Source organism: Botryllus schlosseri, chromosome 2 (genome assembly GCF_051294905.1).
Source record: "Botryllus schlosseri isolate E-star chromosome 2, Bs_hap1, whole genome shotgun sequence".
NCBI lineage: Eukaryota > Metazoa > Chordata > Ascidiacea > Stolidobranchia > Styelidae > Botryllus > Botryllus schlosseri.
Genome location: NC_137237.1, coordinates 23,964,347 through 23,987,672, shown reverse-complemented (window position 1 = coordinate 23,987,672; position 23,326 = coordinate 23,964,347). Strand labels below are relative to the sequence as shown.

At 41.1% G+C, this 23,326-nt stretch overlaps 1 protein-coding gene across 1 annotated transcript; it reads left to right on the top strand.

Moving 5' to 3' along the window:
* Positions 1 to 1,613: 1,613 nt before the first annotated feature.
* On the top strand, positions 1,614 to 12,876 carry LOC145434246 (prohibitin-2-like). The gene is made up of 11 exons (XM_080311594.1): positions 1,614 to 1,855; positions 2,434 to 2,531; positions 2,899 to 2,969; positions 3,035 to 3,144; positions 3,790 to 3,873; positions 3,929 to 4,058; positions 5,974 to 6,079; positions 6,516 to 6,591; positions 7,191 to 7,258; positions 7,347 to 7,400; positions 12,715 to 12,876. The coding sequence occupies exons 1-10, from the start codon at positions 1,748 to 1,750 to the stop codon at positions 7,378 to 7,380; spliced, it is 885 nt and encodes a 294-aa protein (XP_080167720.1). The 5' UTR covers positions 1,614 to 1,747; the 3' UTR covers positions 7,381 to 7,400; positions 12,715 to 12,876.
* Positions 12,877 to 23,326: the final 10,450 nt, after the last annotated feature.

Here is a 23,326-nt window from a genome sequence, read left to right as displayed (position 1 = left end):
ACGTTTGGGGGGGGGCTGACGTGGTGCTGTTACGGCCCTGATGGCAACCCTTTGTATAGGTAATCTGAGTTGGCTACATTCAAAATTATAAACTATTGCCGGGCTGTAATGACTCACCGTGACTTGACTTGGCCCGAGTTATTTCCTAAATGAAAAATGACTACAATCAAGTCACTTTGTGTATTGACTCGACTTGTACTCGAGTCATTGTACATGACTTGAGTCATTTTTTATCGCACAAAGTACAGTACTGTTCAACCAACTACTGTGCGTTCGCCCTAATTGAAACTTGGAATTGGCCTATCAACCTACTCTAATCTACTTGGTGTATGACAGTTTCCGCCAACGACCAAAAATACTTTTAAGAATACGTTATAAACATTTGCTCAGTTCAGTTCATCATTTCAGAACTCCGCAAGACTGTGATACAATGAAAAGATAGAAAGGTGCCGAAACGGCTTGGAGTAGTCTTTGAGAGAGTGTGTGTGTGTGTGTGTGTGTGTGTGTGTGTGAGAGAGAGAGAGAGAGAGAGAGAGAGAGAGAGAGTGAGAGAGAGTCTTTATTCTCATCAAACCAAAATACATAACACACGGCAGTGGTGGTGGTACAGAAAATATGCATGCGCAGTATTCGGTATTAGATAGGAATGATCGATAAGACCGTGAAGGTCATCTAGTCTGATCACACCAGCATCAAACAGGCACACTTGACTCTAAACAGTCTGGCTGTAAAAAATGTTACGAGATCAGACACCCACCTCGGCCTAGGCATCATTATCATCATTGGTTTATTAGCAATTTTATCAGTTCAATATACACCACAAAAAATGCGATACAATGAAAAGACAGGAAGATGTCGAAGCGACAAGGAGTAGTCTATGGAATCTGACACCCACCTTGGCCTAGGCGATGTAAAGAGGAGGCATGCACACTGAATGAAAGTAAAGAAGATAGTATAGAAAAAGAATGCGACAAGAAATAGGGCGGCATGTCATGGGAAGCGAGATCGATAGGTCAGTCGTGGTCCGGTAATCTTGAGGATGGACTGTATTTATTTAGTAGTAATTGCTTGTATTTCGACTTGAATGTGGACATGCTCGTCGACTGTCGGATGGCCGGCAGGATACTGTTCCACACATCAGGTCCGGCATATTTGATGGAGCGATGATCTTTTCGGTCGATCATATGATATTTGGACGACGTGGACGCGCGTGTGTTGTACTTGTGCGCTTCTGATTCAATGTAAAGAGGCGACATGCACAGTTTCCCACTGAATGAAAAGTAAAAGAAGTTCATATGAAAGGACTAGGAACAAAACGAGGTGACATGTGACGGTAGGCGAGATCGATATGTCAGGTCGTGATCCAGTAAAGTGGAGGGCTGACTAGTATTCGTTGTTCCGGAAAATACCCAATTGACCTACTGCAATTCCTTATGTTGATATAAAAAGTAAATTCGCATATTTGTAGCCGTAAATTATATTATCAACCCCGGACCTTTTATACGGTCTTGATCCGAGCCACCAGTGGTGCTGCATTTGTAAATCGAATTCGCCAGTCACGCGTGAAAAGGCAATAACTTATAATATCTGTGGTTACACACGTGAATGACGTGACGCCCGAATACGTTTTGGTCAAGGAGACTTGCAGTTGCAGCGTCACCTACAAGGAGCTAAGTTAGGATCCGCGTTTACAGTGAACGGGGTCGATACGTCTGACAATTAGCATTCTTTCATTACTACATACGCCATGGCGGGAATGCAAGACGCGGCTAAGCGCATGGCGAAGAATATGCGACCTGTGGGAGGTGGTGTTGGTGTCATTCTTGCTGGAATCGGTATTGCGTATGGAATCAAGGTCAGTTAAGATTTCGACGCTTTCTCATCGTATATATATATTGTCATGTCTCTCGCTACGTGAATTGAATTATTGGTGACCTAGATTTAGGTGGGCCTTGTCTTATCCAAACATTTCAAGACCTCGAGTTATAGTTATTAGTGAGAGAATCTATCAATGAAATTGACACTTCCCCAGACTCCTTGCTCTAACCATACATGATACGGGCCTGCAACGGCCCTGTGTATATATTGCCTACTGCTATGCTATAATTCCTTTGTTGTTGTTTGTCAATTTGACATGGGGTACGGTATTATGTATGGAACAGTGACAATCAGTTTACAGGGCCACCTTCTGACTTTTTGCAAACTGGTTTTAATTTGAAGTGGCTTTGATACTGATTCCATTATGGTCAAGACGCAAAAAATTCACTCCTAAGGTGAAAAGTGGTCCGAGCTCTTGACCATACTGATATAAATTTGTCGATCGGTACGGTATGAAAGATGCTTTTGATTGGAACTACGTCGAATATGATCTCAGAATGGCCATAATATGTATGTATAACGTACAGTCGGTGATGTTCTTTGATGTCTTTACAGGAGTCGGTATATTCAGTGGAAGGTGGACATCGCAGTGTGATTTTTAGTAGACTGGGTGGAGTCCAAGACAAAATATATGCAGAAGGATTGCATTTCAGGTACAGAAATCTGATAGATTGTGAAACTATTTTCCAACTAACGCAATTGAAAATTGTATGATGAACATTGATTAGGATGAACTAATGTTCCAGTATGTATGATCTAAATGAGAAAATATTTTTAGCCTTTAAAATTTTCCGTAACATTTTTCAACGAAACGACGCTCTCTTATACTGCTCTTTGGATGGTCTAATGAAGGCAACCTCCCACATTTTGTACAAAAATTTAGATAGGTATACTTTTCAGCAATCTAAGCTGGATGTAATATGAAGTGTCCGATGCAAGCATATGAGGTAAACGATGACCGCAGAAATCTGAATACGAAATGCCATGAAATGAGCGTCATTTTGTCAATGTGTGTTTCAGGATTCCGTGGTTTCATTATCCCATCATCTATGATATTCGCTCCAGACCGTCCAGGATTCAATCCCCCACAGGTCGAAATATCATATTTTCCGTTATCGTCCATTTGCATCTGTCGAATCAACTGTGATATATACAGGTAGCAAAGACTTGCAGATGGTAAATATGGGGCTTCGAGTCCTGACCCGTCCGATCGCCAGCAAGCTCCCACTCATCACACAAACTATCGGCCCGGATTATGACGAAAAGGTGAAGTGGCTTTTCAACTGTCACTGTTCACTTGCGAATCCCTCGTTGACGATGATTTCTGTATGATCTTCTTGTGAAAGAAGATATTGGAATAGTTTGACCACTTGTTTGCAAAACCTGCATCAGATTCACCTACTATACATTTTCAATCATTTGATTGTGGGTAGTACTTGTGAATTGTGATGGATGTCATGTATATCTTGTGTAGGCTTGCACTCGTGAATTTCGGAAGATGACATCTTGACCGCTACAGCACTTTTCCAGTCTAATGGTGTTTCTTGACTTTATGTTGAAATTATTGTCGCCTAGCCTATTGTGCGATGCAATCTTAACATTGTTGCTGTTTTATGCTGTCCAATATTACCCAGCCATTGGATATTGCGCCTCATCCTGGCCTTGGTAGGTTATGTGATTGCGTTGCAAAAATGTCGACCAACTTTTGTTGAGAGTACGATCTGAGATGAATTTTGATTCCTGATGTTCATTATTTTAACAAGACTCGAGAAATTCACGAGATATACCGTATGCTAATCTGGTAGTGTCCTCAATTGGCTCTACCCTGGTATAAATAGCAAATGATCAGCACTTCCAAATTCTTAGAACAGGAGCTCCTAACTATGGTTTGAACTCACATCTATTTTCAAGGTTCTGCCATCGATTACAAATGAAATCTTGAAAAGCGTTGTTGCGAAGTTCAATGCATCACAACTAATTACTCAACGTGCACAGGTCTGTACCTTCTCATTGTTGTAGTTAGATGTTGTTTACAAATCAAGTTTTTCAGGTCTCTTTATTGATCAAAAGAGAATTGACAGAGAGAGCCAAAGACTTCCATCTCATCTTGGATGACGTCGCTATCACAGACATTGCGTTTAGCAGAGAATATTCTGCTGCTGTTGAAGCGAAACAAGTTGGTGAGATCAACACGTCAATGTTCCATCTGAAATTTGCTGGCCTGTTGGTGCATAAGCTTGTCATGCTCTGAAGTTGAGACACTGTGGCTCTAGGGTGGAGTGAAAAATGGAAAATTTTGAATTTCAAAACGGACACTTGATATATGGTGCCAAATTAAAAAAAAATAATTTCTATAATAATTTTGGGCTCGTGCACCCTTTAGTGGTCGTGCAATTGCAACGAACGAGCCAAAAATAGCAAATTTTGCTATATATTGATTACCGCTTTTGCTAGAAAGCTGGTTTTGGGCTTAAAAGATGCGGAAGCAACAAGTTTCTATCTCACTTCCACAGAACTTCGTCTTCAAAATAAACAGAAAAAAAGTTACAAGCAAATTTTTGATTTTTAGACCATTTTTCGGTAAAATTACGCACTGAAGCAGGCTAAGAGGCCAAAAGCGTGTAGTGATTGATCTTATGACTGATAACTCTATATTTAAGCACATAAATTGCAAATCCATATTGAAAACACAAAAACATCAATTCTATATTGAAAAAAAAAATATTTCGAATATGGTTTCACTACCAGAGTATTATTATGCACAAACTTTAAAATCTTGTTTCGTAATAAAGGATTTCATCTGCTTTCGAGATTTCAGTTTCTGTGTGATGAGGCCATCTCTACGTTCAAATCCCGACACATGGGCAATCGGCATATGCTTCGGTCACCACTTTAACGTCTCTTTCCACTGCCTGGTTGTGCCAAGGATGATTGATCCTTAATGGTGATGACCTTGGATTTTCCGGTTCGAGATATGAAAAGTTTTTGATTGCTGGTGGCTGTTCCGCATCTCTTAGATGCAAGTTGACAATTAAGTGGTAGGATTTGGCCTTGATGTTTATAATTGGGATTTTTAACAATCTGATTCTAGTATCAACGTTGTTTTTAGGTTTCGGTTCATTAACATATCCTCCTTCTAAGTCGTCAATTGGAATCTGATATTCTGTTTGATCTGCTCATAGTTGTAGTCTTGCAAGTCTTCTGAGGCCTTCATCATCATCATCACCGAGCATTCCCAGATGTGCAAAACATGCCTTTTGTTGTAGCAAAGATAGTGCAAGGTTACGAATTGTGTATTAGAAAGCTTTAAGTAACATGGGAAACTTTGTTGCAGAAGTTTTTAGCACCATCAACAATGGAATCGTGCCTTTTTATTTCAAACCATGACGGACAATAAACCTCAATGCAGAATTGAGCAAGATGGTTCAGATTGCTTGATGGATGACTCCAAAATTATTACAGAAATTATTTTTTTTTAATTTGGCACCACATATCAAGTGTCCGTTTTGAAATTCAAAATTTTCCATTTTTCATTTTTCACTCCACCCTACTGTGGCTCTGAAAGGGTTGTTGCTCAGTTAGAGTTTAACATCATTAAATGGGCGTCTCAAAAGTCTCTCTGGTCCGTGTTCCTGTACCTGAGATGCCCCTTCAAGGTATGACAGTGAAATGCCGGCGCCCCGGAACTGTGTGAATATCCAGCTGATATGTTTCTTCTGTCAGTTATCGAGCATGGAACATATCGATCCATGCGTTTAGTGAAATAAATGTGATTTAGCATTGAAATTAGATCCCCCACCAATTTCAGAATGGCAGTAGCCTGTAATCAGACTCTGTCAACTGGGGTGTGTACTGATATGGCAGTACTGCCGCATAACGTTTCATAGCAATAGCATAGAATGCACATTTTAACATGGTAATAATTTCCAATGCTTAGCAAGAAACATACCTGGGATAATTGTAATGATCAGAGAACGTAGTAGATGAAGTGATGATGTCATTGGGCTGTCCAAAAAATGGTCCATGATATTTCTACGAATGCAAATATCGGTTTGGCTCTAGTTGAAATAGCCAACTCGTATTCCTTTTCAACAGCTCAACAGGAAGCACAGAGAGCCCAGTTTGTGGTGGAACGTGCGAAACAAGACCGGCAGGAGAAAGTGGTGCAAGCCGAGGGAGAAGCTCAAATCGCAAAAATGATATCCTTTGCAATTTTTTTCCGATTTGTACCTTCTTGTTTGCATGTTTGATCTATTGTTGTCGTGTGATGATCAAAGGCGAATGGTATCTCTTGCCGTCCTTGGCGTCGAAAACCCTGTGCATGTAAACTTGGTGGGCGCGTCCGACCATCGGAAAGGATTGTGAAATCCCCCGATGGGCAGTTGGCTGCCCTCTGTAAAGTCATGTACTAAGAAACAGCCTTCTCGTGTAGACTCTCAGGGCACTGAAGCGCCGTGCGCCTGACTTGAACGAGAAGGGACAAAGTCACTTGTACCCTAATTGTTTTCGAAGCTTCCTTGAGGCGGCAATTGTATATGACCGAAATATTTAGTAATCTGATGGCAACCTTGCAAATTCTCTGTGTGTAGTTTTTGAACTGGCGTTTTGTGGTCCTTGATTCTGTCCATTTGACACATCGGCGAAGCTATCAGCAAGAATCCCGCTTACTTGAAATTGCGAAGAATACGTGCCGCACAATCCATTGCAAAAACGGTAAAATTTTATTTTGTTTTCTGAATTTATTCTGTGGGATGCTATCAGACCACGCTACTGAAGCATGACTGCTTGTTGATATTCTATGCATTGCTCATTGTCCTTCCGCATGAGATGTGTAGCGGTAGGGTTTCAGGCTACCTTGTAGGCCTCTCCCAAGCCTTTTTAGTATGACCCCTAATCTGGTCTAGACTGAACTAGTCACTTGCAATATGAGGTTGTCTCTTTGAAAAGTTCAACTGATTACCGGTTTAAGTTGAGGGCCTTGTGATTTTGAATGTTTCAATCAAATATGTCCTCTATACCTGCTCAACTCTGACCTTATTTACGAAATTGATCTAATCTACAAATGAAATTCTACCCTACCCATGTAAGCTGACTCGAGTGGTTGTGGGTTGTTGTTGTTGTTGTAGCACCACCGTCATTGTTCATCAAAATTTGTTGAATGTTTGCAATTTCTGTGCTTGACTCTCTTCACATTGAAGCAATACTCGATTCAACTGGCGAAACAAATGACCAAGTTGAGGATTGCATTGAATCTTTGTGCTGGAGCTGGTGTTGTTTTGGTATTACGTAATTCTGTTCCTTTACCGTTTCAGCTGTCGCAGTCCCAAAATAAAGTCTACCTTGACGCCAATAATTTGCTCCTGAATTTGACTACTTTGCAGTAAGATATTTTTCATCCACTGTTGATTATATGCTAATAATGCTCTGTTTGCGAAATTGTAATAACTGGTCGTTCGTAATTTCTTCAGGGATTATGACATCGCTCCAAGCAAACGGTATTAGCAGTTCTTTCAAGTTGTCAGGTGAGCGATGTTGACGGAATCTGCAGTTGCAACGATGTTATTCACGCGCAATGCCCCGTGTGCGTAACGAAATACACTACGCACTGGCCTTGCAAGTAACACAACACACGACAACTCTCGAATACTTCCAGCAGACAATAATGATTATTACAAACGCAAAATCGCGCAGCCAATCAGTAATTGTCTCTAGCGGTTTCTTGCTTGTGTTGACCAACTCGCATCGCGGCAATTGTTTGATGATTAAAACATTGGTGCATTTCCCGATTTAAGTTCGCGAAGCATTTCGGGAGTACATCGGTCAATTCGTAAATTCAATCTGCATGTCGACGGCCGCCAACGCATACTAATTAAGTTACGTGTTGAAGGTCGCACAAATTTCCTTCTACGGCCGCGGGTTGGCCACCCCTGGGCTAGAATTAATTCCACTTCCGGCCGCCAGTGTTGGGATGACTCGAGTCATGACTTGACTCGAGTCAACTTTTTCGTATGACTTGACTTGACTCGAGTCACTTTGCAAAAATGACTTGACTTGACTTGACTCGGCGCTTCAGAAATGCGGATTGACTCGTGACTCGGAGCAAAATTTACGAGTCAATTTCAAGTCATCAATAAGTAAACGGTCTTGACCAAATCCCTGTATCATGTGTATATTCGGATTATTAGCAATACGCCAGTGGCACTTGTGAGTTGTGAGAGCAACCATTCAATTATTGTACGTTTCACTGGTCCTCCCTTGTTACATCACAAATATATTGACCGCAAACGAAATTATCACAGCTTACGTTGCCGTATAGTAGTAAGTAGATTAATAGCAACGTATCTCTGTTTCTTAAATGGCTCAGTGCTTACATTGCGCAGTGGTCACCTTTACCAACCATCTTGTATGATTTAAATAGAATGAATTTAGTTCATGCACTTATATTCTAGAGGCTTCGTATTCGAATCTCTATTTTGGCTGATAATAACATTAATAACATACTATAGCATGTAACTATACAGTTACTCACGTATTTTATTAGTTGTTCTACGTGTGCGTGTGCGATACAATGCAATTTTGCATGTATATTTAACTTTATATTCGTTATTTTATTCGAGATAAATGGCTAATTAATCGTCTTTCTCACAGCTGGCAAAATGTTATGACTTTGAATCATCACTCTTACTTCGAAAATTCAATTTGACTTGAATTGTGACTTGACTCATGACTTGACTCGAGTCACCTCCAAAAATCGAGTGACTTGACTTGACTCGAGTCACCTTCGAAAATCAATTGACTTGACTTGACTCGAGTCAAAATCTGCAATGACTCGAGATGACTCGTGACTCGAAGGTAGTGACTTGATCCCAACACTGCCGGCCGCATGCCGCGATCTTACCAATAGAAATCCACTGTCTATTAAATGCCTAATAGTTCAATATTCAATAATGTTGTTCTGGATACGAGTACATCCAGCAATCAAGTTTATCGGAATGTAGAGGGTTCTCTGTTCAAACGAATTAGAATGAAATCAGAATTTGTGCCACCCATAATCTTGTGATGCATCACCTTAATAATGAAAGGAACACTGGAAATGACTTCGTGCGAATTTCGGAGTACGAATGTATCAAGTATATAACAAGAAATATGGATGATGGCAAATGAGAAAGCGTGTATTCTAATCAGTATCGCCATGAATCGGTTTTGAGTCTGACACCGTATTGAGTAGCAATCGTGGCGACAATTGTTTTCTCATTATATCTGTGTTTTCTCATTATATCGGTGTTTAAGCTGTACTGCTGCATTTCCCGATTAATGCCACTGGCAAAGCCTTGTTATAGAAACGAATCTGCGCAGAAATGAATTCCAATTTTCAGGCACACACCGACACACCCTCCAATTTCGCGCTCCGATTACCTATCACAAGCTAGCTCAAGAATGGTTTTGTAAACGAATATGGGCGCACATAATTTAGATTTCAGAAAAGCAGAACGTATATTTGGGCGCCTGATCGGGAGAGGAGATCTAGGATGGTGCTTCTCAGCACATGTTAGGCGCGTAGCCAGTCGAAATATTAGGGGAATTTGGATTTTTGTTTCAAATTTACTGATATATCATCAATTCAATTCGGGTTGAGCACATGTGTAAATTGCGATCATATAATCTCTTCCTATCCACGATTTTAGGTGTATGATAAGCTTGCCAAAGAGTCTGGAAATGTTGTCAATTAGCGAGTCCCTGATCCCTGGTGAACAATTGAATACGCGCACGTATTACACAGTCTCGGCTACAGTTTTTGCAAATCAAAATGTCCGAACTTGATGGCACCGATTTCAAACCTTTGTCGTATTTCAGAACTCGAGACATGATACACATCTTCTGATCGTTACGTTCAAGTATTAGCGGGAATCAATTTCGCACGTTAAAGTCTGTTCGCAGCGATTCGATGTTATGCAGTTTCGCGATGTCGCTTTTCAATCAATATGACATAAAACAATCACTAATAAGCTTAAACTCGACCGCATTGTCGCCAAACCAGCGAGAGATAAGAGCCAAAGCATGCTAGGCCCGAGACGCGATAGTCAGACCATAGGCCAGCACCAGCATTCAGCAATGATCTTTTCCACTCCAGGCCTATTGCAGATGCTATTGTGTGAGCTAGCGATGATATCGTGCACACCAGGCCGAAGCCGCCAATGCCGATGCGATTGCGCAGTTAAGCGATGATATAGTGCAGTGGTTCCCAATGTGGGCGATATCGCCCCCCAGGGGGCAATTTGTCGGTCCAGGGGGGCGAAAATAGCGAAGGGGGCGATAGGGGGCCGATGGCGCGTTAAAATGGCTATATTGGCGTCCATGACAGTAACTGCCGCACTCAAACCCCCAATTGGGATGGGGGACCCGAGCTTGAAGGGGGCCCGCAATTTTTTCGTGAATTAACATTAATTAGAGAGAATTATTTTATAAATTTAGGACACTTTAAAAAATTTTTCGCGCATCGCGCTATTTCGTGGTGTCATGTTAATTGCTAATTGGATACCCTTCCTCCAAGAAATAATACGCATGAGTTATAGAAATAGGCATCTCGGCGTCAGTCATTATCACACCATGACGAACCAAGACATATGAAGTTTCAGGCCATGTAACATTCGACTCCGAGAAGTGTCCAGAACGAAAAAACCTTGGCGGAAAAGGACTGCCTTTATGCTGACCGACTTCGATATATATACGATATACATACATATGTATTTAATTGTCCATAGGCGCCTAAATGTCTGGCGCCAAATGTTCCTGTCCTGGCAATCAGAACCTCACAAAACAAATGCCATCTCGCAGAGAATTAATTGCCAGTGCAGAAGTACCAATTTGAAATCGTGTGCGTCTTTTAGTTTAGTATACGTATGGGCGATTTGATTATATCTTTTGACGTAGCAGACTGGCCACGAAATGCCATTACGTAACGAAGTCATTATACCCACGGGTCCGCCCGAATCTGTTCAATTATTATTTACGCCCCCTACATTTTCGAAGACACCTCACTCAGCGTTACCGGTAAATCTGAATGAATGAGCAGAGAGAGGATAAAAAATTGACAGCACTATATATGCAATTCCTGATCATATTGACCGATTCGAGGCCAACAATTCGTGCTAAGAAGTAGCGGTAAAGAGGTATCGGGAGAGTTTGGTCTGAGGGGTGCAGGAGTTTGCTTTATCGCCCTATGGGAGGGGGGGGGGTAAGACCAACGTATTGGGGGGAGGGGTGACAAAGTGTGGTTACGGTCCTTTTGGACTCAAGTCGGAGAAATCACCTTTTTTGTTAGTCAACTCACCAAAATTTAGCTGTAAAAGTGTAATTTCGAGGTAGAGCCGAAAAGTTGACGTTTTTTCTTAATCAACTCGCCGGTGATTTCAGTCTGTATGCCCATTTTTCGGTTCCCAATATTTGGGGGGCGATGATCGCTGTGGAGTTTGAAAAGGGGGCGATGAGTCGAAAAAGGTTGGGAACCACTGATATAGTGTGAACAGGGCCTATTGCAGATTCGATTGTTGAAGCCTGCGGAACCAGGTTTGATCGAGACGCGAGAAATCAGGCTAGCGACGATTGCCATGCGCACGGGAATGAATGACCTAATTTCGCGACCATCTCAGCTGGAGAAAATCAGATTCTTCTCGCTAATTGACAACACGTTTCTCGCAAACCCGCCGCGCGGAACATTGACACAATTATTGAATTGCAACTGAATATTAAAGTTAGAATGATCATTTCAAAATGATGGGGTTTCGCGTTTCAAATAGGGAGGTTCGACCTCCGAACCCCCCCCCCCCGTGGCTACGCGCCTGGCACACGCGCATATCGAAATCGAAGACGTCTCTAACGAGGTCGCATCGATTCGCCTGTTTACTAATTACTGGTCACAAATCACTAGGACGTTAGAGCATTTTGTACGAGGTGGCCGCCACCTCGTAAATATGGTCACGAGGTGGCGCACTCGTAAGTCGGCGCCTATGCTCCTATGGACCTTTTAAAAATGCCCCTCCGTAACATTTGGCCAGGCGTTAAGCGGGAACTTGCTATTGGACAACCACACCAGTACGCAAGACAATCACCTGTAACTGCAACATAAAACTCATTGTGAACCGAAACCGGTAACCCTCAAAATTTTACGAAAGCGTTATTTCTCGTGCTGGATGCGTTTGTGACGCCATCATTGGTTATCCAGAGTTAAAAATGAGTTCTTGTGAACAATACGCATATAATCTTCGATACATACATACCGGAGCAGTTAATTGGTAACGGTAATCGCGCATGTATCTCCTTGAATATGTAGACTATCCTGTGTATTATGTTCAACCAATGCGTCTCTTCCCCAGATCCCCACCAGAAACCATTGAATTCCACACCAGTGGGGATACCCCACCAGTTGGGAACCACTGTTCTAGCTGAAGAGCACATTTCGATATGGGACAGTAATACTTTTGATTCAATATTAAGCATATTGAAGTTGGAAGTTTCACAACACAATGAAGCTTAAAATATTTGAGATTATGGCAATTTAAGTGAGTTTGATTTGTATTACTTCTGACAAAAAGATGCGTCTCGTTATATTCAGTAGCTCTTTCCATTCAGTCGTATTAGTGGTATTGATTTTCTTGAAATAAACTACCATTTGAAGTTTCAGTGATTTTGTACCGGTATCAACACCAAGAAATCTTGCATGACTGATCCCGAATAGCTAGCTGTTAATGATTCTCAACTATTCGTGGATGATGCTTATTTGTCCCTAAGACCTTTCTCGGTGGCACTGTTTAATCCATCTCAATGTTTCATTCACAGGGACTATCAAATCTAGAGCCGATCAAGCGGAGTGTAATAGTCGTCTTTCAGAATTGGCATTTCACTATGATGGCGCTGTGTGTCGGCTCCTTGTTTTGTATTAATTTTTGAATAAATCTTGTATGAAAGCGGACAGGATTGCCGTGTCCATGATCCCTGGTGCATTCGGACGATTGCTCGTTTGTTGGCTTGGGTACCTTGATGACAGCGAGTCGTAGCCCTTACCTTGTGTCTTACGGTGAACTCGGTGACGTGTGGTGAGGTTCATGGCTAGTGAGGCCCTGACCCCCCCCCCCCTTACGCAGACACGCATGCGCAAGGTACTTCATATACGGCAGGGACGAACAACGTACTGCCCGCGACTTGATTTTGAGCGGCCTGCTAACATCTACCCATGAAGCGAAATTCCAATCTGAAAGCATGACAAATTTTATGCGTCACTTAACGAATCCAAATTTGCCAACCTGAGAAAGATGGCCTTGAAACTACTTGTTCTGTGGGGTCTACAATTCTATATACATTCGCGAGCAGTATCAGGTAATTAATATTTTTATCGTTTCAAAATTGAGATACATTGAAAAGATAGGAAGGGGTCGAGACGGCTTTGGAGAAGTCTTTGAGATCAGACGCCCACATAGGCCAGGGCTAGGCAACCTTTCGCATGCAGCGTGTCAAAATTTTACCAGCTCGCGTGCTGAACATGTTTTGGGGACTAGCAACTCGAACAGAACTCTCGGATGGCTACCCCAGTCCCCATGAAAATTTCAGTCGCTAGATCGCTATGTTACATACAAAAAACAATAAATTTGGTTCTACTCTGCATATTGTGGATTCGAAGGTCAGAAAATGCACCGACACAGGTAATGCAAAATCTCGAAATTGTGAAGCTCTTTCCGATTTAACGCCTTATTTAGGAAGTACTAGGACAGTGATGTGCTATGCAAAAATTTGAAGGATTATGGGATACCCATCTCGGAGAAATTTCATTTCAAAATTAAAAATTCAAATTTTTGTCTTAAATTTGCTGTGAGTTTCATTTGAAGTTACGTAACTCTTAGCATGGTAGACCTGTGTCAAAGAACTTTTAGCATAGCAGAGGTCTGAATGTCAGCTTTCCAGAAAACCTTGAGTAAATCATTTAAGACAAATATTGCATACAAATTTTTGGTTTACCGTGATGCGATGCGATGTAACAAAATTTTATAATTTAGGAAAACACAAGCATTTGCAAACTAAAAAGTCAATGAACAAGTGTTATCTATGTAAGGATAAGAATGAGTGCCAGAATGCTTGAATGAGAACTGACAACAATCTAACAAATTTGTACACGGAGATCTATATATATTTTCTAATGGTCAAACCATATATTTTATAGAGTTATCGGACGAAACATGCGATTTTGCAGTTTTTAGTTATTGTTTGGGTGAAATATGGCCATGAGGTGACAACAGAGATACAATAATAATATTTCAAACCAGAGAAAAATTTTGATTTTCTTGCAACTTTTTGAGTTGCTAGTCCTCTTAAATTTTGTTATAATATAGCGTTTCAAGCAAGATATCCACCAACCGCTTATTTGCAGCTATATATATATATATCGACTTTCCAATTAGATAAAATAAAAAAGGGCAAAAGAAAACAGGTCACAAAAGAACATCGAGATGATCAGTTTTGGGCTCGTGTTGAGCGTCTCCAACGTAGGCGGTCGTGGGCGTCTTCAATTTGCAGCTGGTAACGACATCAGTTACGCCAGTGCAATGTGTATCTAAAAGTATTGGTTGGGAAGCCTGCTATATATTTTGGTCGCTTCCGCATTAGACGCTTACTTTGGCCGTTTCCAAGCCAACTGTGTTCGGTACCATATCCAATAAGCGACAGGCACATCAAAATTGTTACCATGATATGGCCTGATGATGACAAATGTGCCCACGTATCATACAAGTCGGTTTGATTTCACTTTAGGGTTGGTCCGGCACTAGATTTGTCTGCAAAGCTCAAAAGTTCGTGGTCAAGGTCGTTAATGTTCCAGATCTATTGGAATCGCGCTAACACGTATCAGACGAAACTAAAACTATATCTCCTTTCGTGAGACGAACACGATCCCAAATTCGCATTTCGACGCGGGGCTCATTATTTTCCTCGGTGGGTCTCATCTGATACGTGGGGCTCAAGCTGGGGCGTATTAACTATTCGTCCGTGGACATATCAATATTAAACGTTTTGGTCAACGTGCGGCAGTTATTTTATCCATTATGATCGCTGCCAATCATTATGGCAGCGCACACACCGGATGGAGTCGCATGTTATGTCTACTGTCTCCAAGCGTGAAAATGCCCAGCGACGAAATGCCGGTTCATATACTAGTCACGCTCCCGCAGGCTGCACTAAAGCTTCCGAACGGTAAATTAGGTTACCGTTCTGTAATAATTGCTAATATAAGTGAACTCATTTCTGTACATTATGCATATTTTTTATTTATTTCTATCTATCTATATAGACATATTTTTTTTGGGGGGGGGGGAGGGTGTTCCGACATATTAATATAGAAATTTTCTTAGATAAATAAAATCTGTCCCAAAAGACTATATTTTATGTTGCTTTACGAAATAATTTTGGGTCACATACGAGCTTTGTACATTTAAAAAACTTCCGTTTCAAAAACATGGTTATTATATTTCGTGTGCCGTTATAATATGTCGTGTGTCGTGCCATGAAAATAATATCGCATGCCGCAAATGGCACGCGTGCCGGTGGTTGCCGACCCTTGGCCTAGGCAGAGTAAAGCAGATGCAAGCGACAAAATGAGGTGGCATATGACGGAAGGCGAGATCGATATGTTAGGTCAGGGCTGGCCACTATAGTCGCGCGAAACTTTTTCAAAGTTTGTAGGTCAATAAAATTGTTACCTGTGTATATTTCGGGTATGCTGTCTATCGTTGGGCTCAGTTTGCAAGAACATGACTATTCGGACCCTGGACATATCGATATCAAAAGTTTCGGCCCACACACATTAATCATGTTGTGCCCAGGTTTCCTTGTCGACAGTGATTCTGCGAGCGCAAGCGCAAAGTCTCATGTTGGACGACACTTTCTCTCGTAATTGCGAATATAGTTAGACTAAATCTGGTACATTAGGCGTTTTTAGTCATTTTCAGGGGGGGTTAACTACAGCCAGACTGTTCTGAGTCAAGTGTACCTGTTTGATGCTGGTGTGATCAGGCTAGATGACCTTCACGGTCTTATCGATCATTCCTATCTAATACCGAATACTGTGTACGCATATTTTCTGTACCACCACCACTGCCGTTTGGTATGTATTTTGGTTCGATGAAAAATAAAGACTCTCTCTCTCTATATTAAAAGCAAGAAATCGATTGACAACATATTGCTCGAAGCGTGAAGAAAATTTCGACTTTAGATAAATCTACCGCAAAATGTTCTACTTTATTGTGATGAACGAAGATCTACACCAGTGGTTCCCAACGTGGGCGATTTGGGGGCGATTTGGGGTCTAGGGGGGCGAAAATGACGAAGGGGGCGACAGGGGGGCGAAAATGGACAAGGGGGCGACGGGGGGCGAAAACAGCGAAGGGGGCGATAGGGGGGCGATGACGCGTGAAAACGGCTGACCTTTTTTTTTTTTTTTTTTAGTCAACCCATGGAAATTTAGTTACAAAAGTGCAGACATCGAGCCGAAAATTTGACCTTTTTTTTTTCTTTAGTCAACCCGCCGGTGAATGCAATTTGCATCCCCAATTTTCGGTACACAAAATTTGGGGGGCGATGATCGGTGTTGACCTTGAAAAGGGGGCGATGGGTCGAAAAAGGTTGGGAACCACTGATCTACACTCTAAATCAGGAAGGTCGTATTGAACACTTCATGACACTTTATTCTGCGTACATACACACTTTTTAGGCATATAAACACATTGGGTCACGATCGTCGCAACGCTTCTGCGTATTTCTCCGTTCATATGTAACACACCGCCACTGCGGCTTACTTTCAAGAAAATTTATACCAAGTAATTTATCATCAATTTCGCACTCATAAACTATCGGTATGTTTGGGAATCACATAAAATCATGGTATATGTAAACTAATATTATTCAACTGACTAAACCTCTAAGGCCCTTTTCATACCGGATTTACGAAACTCTTTCGGGAACAAGTTCCGAAGCAGGCGATGTTCACATAGAGAAAAAAATTACCGAAACAGTTCCGGGAAAAGAGCGCGTTCATACCTATTTAGAGTTACCGCGAACTTGTGTTCACACAGGCAGACTTGGACAACTAGAAAATTTTCAGATTTTCTGAATTAGATTAGAATTAGAATAAGAGCTCCACAGTTTTTCCAAATTAGATTAGAATTAGAATTAGAGCTCCACAGCTTTTTCCAAAGAGAGAGAGAGAGAGAGAGAGAGAGATAATTTATTCGGTCCATGAACATTGATAATACACATATAGATAAATACAAAGCAAAGTATATATAATTCAGAACCAGGCTGTAGCGAAGGGATCGGGAGATCATCAAGTCAGCTACAGCCTGAAAGGATGGTTGTAATATGAAACTTATCACATAATATAACACATTTGCAAGCAAAAAATATAACATATACGCAATGTATCAGAAACAGATGAAAAACTAAGTGGGATCACAGTAGGTAAACTGAATAGACGAGATAAAACAATTGCACTGGCTACAGGAACACAAACTAGGCAAAGAGATGCTGATTGACACATTTATTAAGAATGTTCATATTTTCCTACAAGATATTCGTGAAACATTTGTTTAAAGATATGGAGTGGTTTATCTTTAATATGGGGTGGAATGGAGTTCCATATACGCCAGTATGTAAACGGTGTCCAAGGCACGCAGGATCACGCCGACTTGGTCGCCAGTTGCACGCGGTCACGCCGCCACGGGTCGTTGATTTCATTAAAAAAAAAAAAAATAAATTAAAAAAAAGTCAATGTTCTCAGCCACCCCAAATGCTATATTCCAGTTAGTATGTGGTATATAATGTTTTGACCTAGTCCTGTTGAATACTGTCTGTAGGTAAAGTACCAGTTGCTAACCATTAGCATCTGATCTCCTGTCACTAGCTTAACACAGTCATTTGAAGTCTCTGCTGAAGAGATTCGGTGTCCTAAACATAGAAGATGTGCGGAAACTAGAAATCGCCAAGTTTATGTATCAGTTCCACTGCGGTCGTTGCCCCGAATAATTCAATGACTTCTTCACCTCGGAATCAAAAGCGCACAAGTACAACACACGCGCGTCCACGTCGTCCAACTATCATATGATCGACCGAAAAGATCATCGCTCTATCAAACATGCCGGACCCGATGTGTGGAACAGTGTTCCGCCGGCCATCCGACAGTCGACAAGCATGTCCACATTCAAGTCGAAATACAAGCAATTACTACTAGATAAATATAGTCCATCCTCAAGATTACCGGACCACGACTGACATATCGATCTCGCTTTCTATGACATGCCGCCCTGTTTCTTGTCGCTTCTTTTTCTATACTATCTTCTTTACTTTCATGCAGTGTGCATGCCTTATTTTCACAACGCCTAGGCCAGTGGTTCTCAACCTGGGGGGCGTGAAAGCATCGAAGAGGGGCGCGAAGAAGTGGTCACCTGAAAAAAAATTTCGCGGTCGGCGCGATTTACCTCCAGTTCACGCGTGTTTCTCCATATACAGACCGAATTTCATATTTTTAATTCTCTCATCAACACTCATAACCTTCCATGCTATCAAACAATCTGTTGGGGTTGCTAGCATCCCGGTTGGATTTTGTGATATGACGATATATGGGGGCGCGAAATTTTTCACTATCAAAAAGGGGGGCGTGTCTAAAAAATGGTTGAGAACCACTGGCCTAGGCCAAGGTGGGTGTCTGATTCCATAGACTACTCCAAGTCGCTGCGACATCTTCCTGTCTTTTCATAGTATCGCCTTTTTGTGGTGTATTGAACTGATAAAATTGCTAATAAACCGATGATGATGATGATGATGATGACGTATAAATTCAGGGACTCTATTCGCGGAGAGTATAGATTTTTCCTCATGTTTCACGCGGAATATATGTTTGGCTGATGATAAGATTCCTAAGATTATGAAACACTCGAAACATTCCAGATAGGCAAATTCTTACTAAAAATTCCAACAAAACAAAGTCAGAAACAACGGATGAAGATTTTCTGGCGCAGGCAGTAATGACACAATGGCCCGAGCATTTGTATCCACTTTTTTCGTAACGGCTGGAAGAACCCACCGCTGTAACATATTGCTCTCAGTCTCCCCTATATTTGGATATGAAATTTAAATCAGAATGTAGGCATGCAGTTCGCAGACAAGCAAAATAGGATTTGGATTTTGGAATAGCCAGAGGAAACAAATTTAACGTTTCAATTTTCACGGGGACATATATCTGAATTTTCATTCCAATTTTGAAATTTCAATGTTTAAAGTATAGTGTAGGTAACAAAATTTATAATTTGATTTCGACTAGAAAAAAGTTGGATTTGGAATTATGATTTTTGCGCGGACTGCATGCAAAATAAGGCCAGTCACATGCAAAATAAGGTCAGTCGCAACATGCGGAATAAGGTCAGTCACATGCAAAATAAGGTCCGTCACATGCAAAATAAGGTCAGTCACATGCAAAATAAGGTCAGTCGCAACATGCAGAATAAGGTCAGTCACATGCAAAATAAGGTCAGTCGCATGCAAAATAAGGTCAGTCGCGACATGCAGAATAAGGTCAGTCACATGCAAAATAAGGTCAGTCACATGCAAAATAAGGTCAGTCACATGCAAAATAAGGTCAGTCGCAACATGCAAAATAAGGTCAGTCACATGCAAAATAAGGTCAGTCACATGCAAAATAAGGTCAGTCACATGCAAAATAAGGTCAGTCGCAACATGCAGAATAAGGTCAGTCACATGCAAAATAAGGTCAGTCGCATGCAAAATAAGGTCAGTCGCGACATGCAGAATAAGGTCAGTCACATGCAAAATAAGGTCAGTCACATGCAAAATAAGGTCAGTCGCATGCAAAATAAGGTCAGTCGCGACATGCAGAATAAGATCAGTCACATGCAAAATAAGGTCAGTCGCATGCGAAATACGGTCAGTCGCGACATGTAGATTGCAGAATAAGGTCAGTGGCATAAGAAAAAAGTAGGATTTGGAGTAAATATTTGGATTTATACGCGGACTGTTAATATTCTACGTGCGACTCACCTCGTAATCGTAATAATCGTCTGATTACATTTTGTTGAAACATCTTCAGATTCAGGATATAGACGGGGAATGTCAATCATGAAATTACTACATATAGGAAAGACATTTTGAATTTATTTTTCATAAGAAAAAAAGAATCGGATTTGTAATTAAAGTGTGGATTTGGATTTATGCGCGGACTTATAATAATATTCTACATGCGACTGACTTCGTAATCAAGATAATCATGATTATCTTTTGATTGAAAAATCTTAAGATTTATGATATAGATAAGGAATTTCAATGTTGAAAGTAGGCTGCTATACAGAAAAGATATTCTGAATTTATTTTTCAAAATGAAAAAAGTTGGATTTGTAATTGAAGTATAGATTTGGATTTATGCGCGGACTGACCTTATTTTGCATGTCGTGACTGACCTTATTTTGCATGTGACTGACCTTATTTTGCATGTCGCGACTGACCTTATTTTGCATGTTTTTGACCTTATTTTGCATGTCATCGCACCAACCCTGTAGAAAATTAAAGAAAAATTAATACTTGAAAGGCTAACTTGCTTCGTTGAGAAATTTAGCATAATATCCAGAAAACAATTTGGCTTCAGAGAGCGTCACTCAACCCAGCATGCAGTTATAGATAGTATAAATAACATCTCTAAAAACCTTTTCAGTAATCTATCCACCATCTGCATCTTTCTAGATCTAAAAAAGGCATTTGATACAGTGGATAGATCAATACTCTTGGAGAAATTATCTCACTATGGAGTTAGGGGTAACATATATAAGCTACTACAGTCCTATTTATGTAATAGATGGCAATTTGTTAAAAATGGTGAAGTCTCAACAGATAAGCTCGAAATTGAAATGGGTGTACCTCAAGGATCAGTTCTGGGTCCTTTCCTATTTTTAATTTATATTAATGATATAGACAATGTATCGGACTTCACAATTCAACTGTTTGCAGATGATACATCTCTCATGCTCTCATCTTGTAATACAGCTGACCTTGAGTATTCATGTAATTCAAATCTAATAAAAATATATGACTGGATGTGTAGCAATAGACTAACAATAAATACTTCAAAAACACACTGTATGTTCTTTGGTAAAGGTACTCCAAAAGACATAGTACTGAAGCTCAATAATGAAAGACTTACTTTCCAGACGTCTCTATCTTATCTTGGCATAATTATAGATAATAAGCTATCCTGGGGTGATCACATTAATTCAATTTGCATTAAACCATCGAAAGCCATAGGAATCTTAAGAAAAGTTCGTATCCTATTACCACTTTTCACACGACTAACAATATATCACACACTCTTCCACTTGCACTTGACTTATGGGGTCGTATTGTGGGGTTCAGCTATATATAGTCGCTTGAACATCTTAAAAGTTGAAGATATCCACTTTTATGAAATAGGTAAGCTCATGCATGGCTACTACAATGAGAGCCTACCAGAAATCTTCCTAGACTATTTCACTCATCTCACCAGTCACAATTCACACAATACCCGAGGCTCTTCTATGAATCTATTCTTACCCCAAGGGGCGCTGGCAATTTTCAAGGGGGCGGAAACGCTCAGGGGGCGATATGGGGGGGGGGGCGGTATGGGGGGCGCTGGAGAAAAATGGCTTCGCAGTAGATAATGTGGTGTTAGGACATATCCTTAATGAGTATTCTGAGAAAATTAACACCGAAAACTTCGTTATATATAGCCTACAAAAGACATATAGGTTTAATTGTCCATGGGCGCCTAAATGACTGGCACCGAATGTTCCTGTCTTGGCAATCTGAACCTCAGAAGACGAATTCCATCTGGCAGGGAAAAATTATATGCCAGTGAAAAAATACCAATTTGAAATCGTGTGCGTCTTTTAGTTTAGTACGATTGGGCGACAGGGATATCTAAAACCAGATATTCCTGTTGGACGATTCTATATTTTTTGATATATCAGACAGGAGGTTACGAAATAACATCATGCAACGAAGTCATACCAACGGGTTCGTCCGCCCGAATATGTTTCATTATTATTTACGGGCCCTACAGTTTCCAAGACACCTCACAATGTTCGCTCTACGTTTTGACGAGTCTGCGCACACTCAACAACTCACTGCGCAGACCCTTGGACAACAGTACGTAACGACTAAAAAAGGTCATAACTTCGGATTTGTTGTGCGCAACGTAGATTTTCTGTGCGCAGAGACCGTGTCAGCACTGCGCACGTGCGAAGCTCAGAGGGAACATTGCACCTCACTCAGCTCTACCGGTAAATCTGGTAACGTGAGCAGAGAGAACACGAAATTAATAGCAATATATATGCAATTCCCGATCTTACTGACCGATTTTATCATGAATTATCGAAAGTTTTCGCGCTTCGCACTGGCTCGCTAAACAGTACAGCTGATTTCGTGACAAAAGCGAACAACGTGATGGGGGTCGGTCGGTTTATCACCCTATGGGAGCCCAAGACCCAAGTTTGTTCGGGGGGCCTGACGAAGTGCCGTTTCGTTCCTGCCAACGGGTATACGCCCGAAGATGTATAATTATTATTGAGGGGTCCTACCTTTTCAATCACACATCACTCAGCTCTATCGTTAAATCTGTTTACGTGAGCAGAGAGAGGATAAAAATTGATATCAATATACATGCAATTCCCGATCATACTGACCAATTCAATCATTAATTATTGAAATTTTTCGCGCTTCGCGCGTCTAGGCGAGAATAGCTGGCTCAGTAAATGGACACCCCATGTAGATGACTAGAATCAGCAAATAGCGGATAGCCGAAGGGGGGTCTGGGGGCGAAACCCCCCGGAAGTTTGGTTTATCACCCGATGGGGGCCCAAGACCAACGTTTTTTTTTTTTTTTGGGGGGGGGGGGCTGACGAAGTGCTGTTACGGCCCTGGTAACGAATTAATTGTAACTACGGGCACGCCCGAATATGTTTAATTATTAATTACGCGCCCTTTATTTTGCCATACAACAGCGTACTCAGCGCTACTGGTAAATCTGATTACGTGGGCTGAGAGGATAAAAAGTTTATAGCGACTTATATATGTAAATACCATCTATTCATTCATGCATTATAGAAAATTTTGGTACCTAGGGCGACCAGGCCACACAAACTTTGCTGACCATCGAAATCACGCTACGGGATTCTTGGGGGCAAAGCCCTCAGAAGTTTGGTTTATCATGCTATGGGTGCGCAAGGCAGTCGTTTTTAGGGGGGTTGACGAAGTGCTATTACGGCCCTCTTACTCATTGTCTTTATTACATTCCTTACAATATGAGGTTGGGGGGCGCTGGAGCACGATAATTTTTGAAAGGGGGCGCTGGAGGAAAAAAGGTTAAGAACCA